The sequence below is a fragment of the Cydia pomonella genome, chromosome 2, assembly GCF_033807575.1.
Source record: "Cydia pomonella isolate Wapato2018A chromosome 2, ilCydPomo1, whole genome shotgun sequence".
Lineage (NCBI taxonomy): Eukaryota > Metazoa > Arthropoda > Insecta > Lepidoptera > Tortricidae > Cydia > Cydia pomonella.
Genome location: NC_084704.1, coordinates 12,050,719 through 12,056,718, shown reverse-complemented (window position 1 = coordinate 12,056,718; position 6,000 = coordinate 12,050,719). Strand labels below are relative to the sequence as shown.

At 37.8% G+C, this 6,000-nt stretch overlaps 1 protein-coding gene across 5 annotated transcripts in view; it reads right to left on the bottom strand.

Moving 5' to 3' along the window:
- Positions 1-1,052: 1,052 nt before the first annotated feature.
- The window catches only part of LOC133534363 (protein trachealess), a 206,787-nt gene continuing 201,839 nt past the window's right edge, over positions 1,053-6,000 (bottom strand). For all 5 annotated transcript variants that reach the window (XM_061873468.1, XM_061873469.1, XM_061873465.1 and 2 more), the window contains 2 exons: positions 4,419-4,566; positions 1,053-3,990 (listed from right to left, as the gene is read on the bottom strand). In XM_061873468.1, coding sequence (XP_061729452.1) covers positions 2,790-3,990; positions 4,419-4,566 — 1,349 coding nt within the window. In that variant the 3' untranslated portion in view covers positions 1,053-2,789. The remainder of the gene's footprint in view (positions 3,991-4,418; positions 4,567-6,000) is intronic.

The window sequence follows — 6,000 nt, the reverse complement described above, 5'->3', positions numbered from 1 at the left end:
CCAAGGGGTTATTTATATAGATTATTTAGAGAAAGGTAAAACAATAAATGGCCCTTATTATGCTACTTTGTTGGAAAAATTTAACGCAGAAGTTGTGAAAAAACGGCCACATCTGGCAAAGAAGAAAATCCTTTTTCGCCACGACAATGCCTAGGGGCATTGGGGCACTCGTCAGCAGTCGCAACAGCCAAATTAGTAGAATTGCGTTACGAAATACTGCCCCACCCACCTTATTCTCCAGATTTGGCCCCATGTGATTTTACTTGCTATAATGGGGAAGGAAACTAAAATCCCTACAAAAACAGTACCATCGTCGAGCACGCAATGTATATGTAGCTTTTACCGGCTTTTCCCGATAGCAGCGGAACCATGTCAACCATTTTAAAAATGCGCGCTCCTAAAGTACATCATAAATCCAGTAATGAAACAAGACATTGGCTTGTTTTCCGAACACACTTTTTGGTCGCAGCCATATATAGAGGGGTGGGTGGTCAAACCCGATAACTCGAGCAAAAGGGTTTTTGAAATTGGAACTACATAATATATATGTGACATACGTGGAGCTCTGATTTAAATGAAAAAATCTCTTAATTTATCGGGTTTGACATCCCTAGAACGTAGTGATTATATTCTCTTTGGACATCCCAGCCCTCGATATAGTCGTCCACGAGGCCGATTCTGATTTAAGAATTTGTTACGGTTTCAACCTTAACGATAGCCCACGCTGATTGGTGCGATGCGAGCGAAACGCACTTATTGCAGTTATTGGTGCCCTTGAGACGTACTGCGAGGTCTCACGCTTTGGATTTTGGAAATTTGTCCGCTGTAGGTACATTACATATCTAAAATGACCTTTTGAGATTGATAACTGTTCTCTCTTTAAAATATGTCTGACGATTATTCAAAGAGACTGAAATACTATTTTAGTTTAGAATATTAATACAAAATTGCGACCATAAATTCGAAAGTGCTAATGAAAATGGGGCAATTGGACGTAATTTACGAAGCACCTTCTTCATTTTGATGAAAGAGTTATAAATAACACAACATAATTAAAAATCTTAATCATTTAATCAGAGAAATAAAATCCTCCATTTTTTGTTCATGTTACAAATAAAATAAACATAAAAATTGTACACGAGAAGAGGCTTAAGTCGAGGTACAACTGAAAACAATCGAATTACAAGCCAAATTCCATGTAAATTACAACTTTGATACAATATTATGATAATTACCTTATTATTACGATACATTAACGAAGCCGTATAAAAATCGAAAGAATAACTTTTGCCACTCGTATTGCACTGTTAATAATAGCATAAATATTACCAATTTTATTTATAACTGTTACACCTATTAAATTAAATAATTCTCTATTTTTGTTCAATTAAATATAAAAAAGTATAATTTGGTTTTAAAGTGTTTACTGGAATGTGTTGAGTATTTTTATTTGTATATTTTGTCATGATGATGTTGATGGCGTTTTATTTACGTAGGTATTAGAAGCATTTTCAGAATAAAGTATACTATTTACTTTTGTTAGAAAAAACATGAACTTTTGGGTTATTTCTACGCATTACGAGGACCCGACAAAAATGTAATTCTTGTGAGGCATTTTCACATACACTGTTTGTATGGATCGTCACAAAACTGACACCCAAAATTTGTATGAAAAACTGGGCACGCATTTCTTCTTTGTTTTAATCAACAGTTCTCGAGATTCTGAGTTGTAAAGTAAATGGTACATATTTTTTTTTTTCTAGAAAATCCCCATTAATGGAGAGTACGTTAGGCATTTTATTCATATTTTAACGTTGAATTTTCGATAATGCAATGTAGTAGTTTTATTACATTGCTGAACATTCACAGTTTGATCGAAATTTTTGTAGAGCAGTTGAGGTATAAACATTTTTGTATACAATTATTATTGCTTTTTGAACGAACTTACGTTGTAACATTTCAATTCAAATACAACTAAAACGTTTTTTTAACAAAATTTGAGCACTGCCAAAATGAACAACTTTACTAAAACACTTACCCTACAATGATATAAGTAGTATGTACAATGAAATCTTATTTCCGACTAAAATAATATACAGTGTTTATTACCTACAATTTACAGTTATCGAGTCGTACAGTAGCCTAAGTACAGTCGTGTAATTATGGTACAATAATTTACAAAAGCATTAACTAGACACTTAAGTTAAAATGATATGCAATAAGCTATGGGTAGCTCACAGATGTCCAAATTCCTAGCTAAGATCTTAGAACCTCGTCGCTTTAAGATTCAGCCGCCAATAGTAACGGCAGCTTCAGTTCACAATAAAACTTAACAGCGACGAAGTTATTAAATCCTTAAAGATAATGGAATAAAATCGTAACGGTTTGGAATGTTTCTGTAAATGCGTCGTTAAGTGCTCAGCACCTAGTTTTTGGCACAGTTTTACCTTACATTTAGAGTATTAATAATTGGGGTCATATAAAAAGAAATTGCCTTTCAAGCTTTGAGTATTAAAATGTGTTAATTAGTTTAGCATTGACATTAGAGTATCCGTATACAATTTTTGAAGTATACATTTTCAAATCAATGTATTTACAGTCTGTCAAATAAGTCGGTTACAACAGATAACGTTTGTTGAAGACAGTTAAAGGACAATTAACTATAACAAAAAAAAACTAAACTTAACAACCAACTTAACACGATTGACACACATTTGAACGCACTATTGAACACACAACGCAATTGCTCACTCCAAGCAATACACATTCCCAAACTAATGTCTATGTGGCTATGAGCCTGACGAGTACCAGTTCGTATTGGGAGGGGCAGATTTATCTACGGACTGGTGAGAGTGAGGTGTGTGGGCCGAATGAGCCTGAGGGTGATAAAGATGGAAGGAGGAAGGGGGATGGAAGAACTGACTCTGATCTAACGAAGACGTGTAGTCCAAAGCGCTAGGGACAGCGGAGTATGCTTGTGGCTTCAGCGGTAACGGCGCTTCACCCAAATAAGAGTGCCTTAATGCCTCGGAATAAGCGCTGTTATCGTAGGACAAAGCGTATTGCTGTTTGTCCCTAGGAGATACGGATCCAGGAGGAGTCATCGCAGAATGGTAATCTGCGTAACCACCATAGGCCAGTGAACCAATATCAGTGCTTTTGTGACCTAGTTGTTCACCATAGCCTGATCCCTCGCTGCCAGGAGGAGTGGGTAGCGGGCCTGACTGACCGTCACTCGAATAATAGCCACCAGTCCTGCCATCACCAAGGAAATTACTTCTAATGACACTCTCCCTGTTAGCATAAAGCTGCCGTAGCAGCGCTGAGGCGGGTGTTGAAGTATGGTTTCCAGGAATCTGCCTGTTTAAATGATTTAGGTGATGATTTTGAGTCCCTATCCACTGTATAGTCGATTTTTGTTGCTGTTGCTTCAAGAGGGCGTCTGTTGAAAAGTCCGTTGGCCTATGTGAGATTTCTTTACCGTCTAATGCAGGTAAGTGCTTCGACATGGCGTTTTCTAGATCTCTAACAGAAGTTGCGTCCGAAGAGCCCTCGGGGATAGACAAGTTCGTTTTATTGATATCTCTTTCAGCAGGTGATATCGCTGCGCCAGGATTGGATGAGCTCTTTCGTCTATCTTCGTCTCTTTCTTCATCATCACATTCCGCATGTTTTCTCTTTTTCATTCTTCTCGCCGGCATGGGGGAGGTTCTTTCCGGGTTGGTGTGCAGCGGCAGCGGTTGAGAGTCGCTGAGCCTAGTGAGATGTGTCACATCGGATGTAGGTACTGGGGCTGTTGAGGCAGATTCGGCGTTATTTGTAGCTTCAGTTCTCTCCGCGGGGTGTCGTGAAGGAGGCGGCGGATTACCAGAGTTGTCGGCGTCCGGGGGCCCGTTTTCAGGGTCTCCCGTCGTCTCTTCTCGCTTCACGCCTTGCACACTTTCCTCTAATTGGCAGCAATCCATTACAGTGTTAGGGTATTCACGCCCGCTGCAACAAACATTTTTATTTATTAATAAAAGCAATTTTATTCGGGTGTTGTTAGTTCAAAACGGAAGCTTATATATGCAAATATTTGTTTCTTGTGAAATAAACAGTTAATTATATCATGCACTTGCACATGTTTTTCCCCCTGACCATAATGCGTATTTCATTTTGTATGCAAATTTACCACATATTACCAGAGGATCGTGTCATTCACACGACATTGTCAATCAGGAAAATACGGAAAAAAAGTCGCGATCAGACAAGGATACAATAAAAGTATTCTAAGACCCCTAAGTGAATATTACGCTACTGCGAATACGCTAATTGTAAGTTGTAATTGTGTGTTCAGTAAGTACCTATGTTTTGTGAAGAACTTAAATATTTTGTATTTGGCGTTGAGGGTCGGAACTCGTAAGATGGTTGAATTTTACCTTATAACATAGTTGACGCAGATGATGTTCTGCTCCTCCGCGTTCTTGGACGAGCAGACGACGGTGGCGCAGGTCTGCATCCAGGTGTAGCCGCCGAGCTTGTTCATAACGCGGTAGTAGTGCGTCAACACTTGACCTTTGTTCATTACTGCAACAAAGAAGAAAAATGTTTATTATGACTTTCACGATTAAACGAACCGTGTTGAGGTGTTCAACTTAACTGCAGTTTTCAAAATACAGACACGTTGAAAATTAGACCGAATGGAATGAGAAAAAAACATTCGACACCATCGGTTCTTAAGGAAAACATGAATAAGTAATAATTGGATCTGAAGACTTGACAAAAGATCTTTACTCCTATGTCCAGAGACAATCGCCGCAGAAGGCAGAGCTGCACCAGCATATTTTACAAATAAACGGCGATGGCTTTCATTATTACGATGTTACATGAAAACTTCAGACTAGATGAAATATTACGTAGTCTAAATTAAAACAAATAATAAATGGAAGGTCTTCTTTTATAGATGTGTCCACTCATAAGGAGACGATTTCATTGTACAAAAACTTAGGCTTGCAACTATCAGCATTAACTTCTGGTGTTGACATTGTTATCCAAAGGCACAGTCCATACCAGCGCGACCTTGCTGACACATGACGTAAAACAAGCAGTCGTATTATATTCAAACCCATACAAATCATACGAGCTAAAGGTAGTAAGACACGTGTATTGTTGTACGTGAGTCATTAAGGTTCTGACGCTTTTTGGTTAAGTCCATGCATTGTGTATTGTCAGTTTTGTAATTATCAATGCGCTTGGGCGTGAGCCAAAGAGTGAAACCGATACTGACGTTTTCAATATAACGTTGGTTTTATAAAGATCTTGTTTTGACTGATTTTCATATTCTTCATTGTCTTGTCAGTAGCGTTATATTGTGGTTCGTGCTCAATCCATAAATATTCGTCTTTGTTTTCACTTTAAACGTTAATGAAGGACGTTTTAACAGTTATTGACAATAATCAACAGCAAATTGAGTAATATTCAACTCTGATTTAAAAATAATTCCTTTTCAGTCAACAAATGACGCATGCCATAAAAATGTCGGAAGTCTTCAACATTAATTTACAACCGAATAAAGCTGTGAGCATCAACAGCCTGCCAACGTACATTGCTAACCAAATTACCCGCTTTCTAGCAAACCGACGGACTTTTATGTTAATAAAACAATTGGTATTCACGGCCCGATATGTCCACATTTGACCGGCATCTATACGTGCATACATACATACGGATTGTATGTTTTAAACGCTATCGTAAAGCTATCAACAGTTTAGGTGCTAGAGAAAAACCATGCTGGACTGATGCGTGATTGGAGTTTTGATAGGCTATTTGGGAATTTTATTGCAGCATACGGTGGGGTGCTTGACGTAATGTAAACTTAGTTACTTACCTAAGGTTTAGTTTAAAATGTAGTTTATGAGTGACAAGAAAATTCAAAATACCTGTGTAATCAAAGAGTAAAATAAGTATATTCGTTTTGTAATTAATCAAAATATAATTTAGGTCTCTTCTCATCTTTGCAAT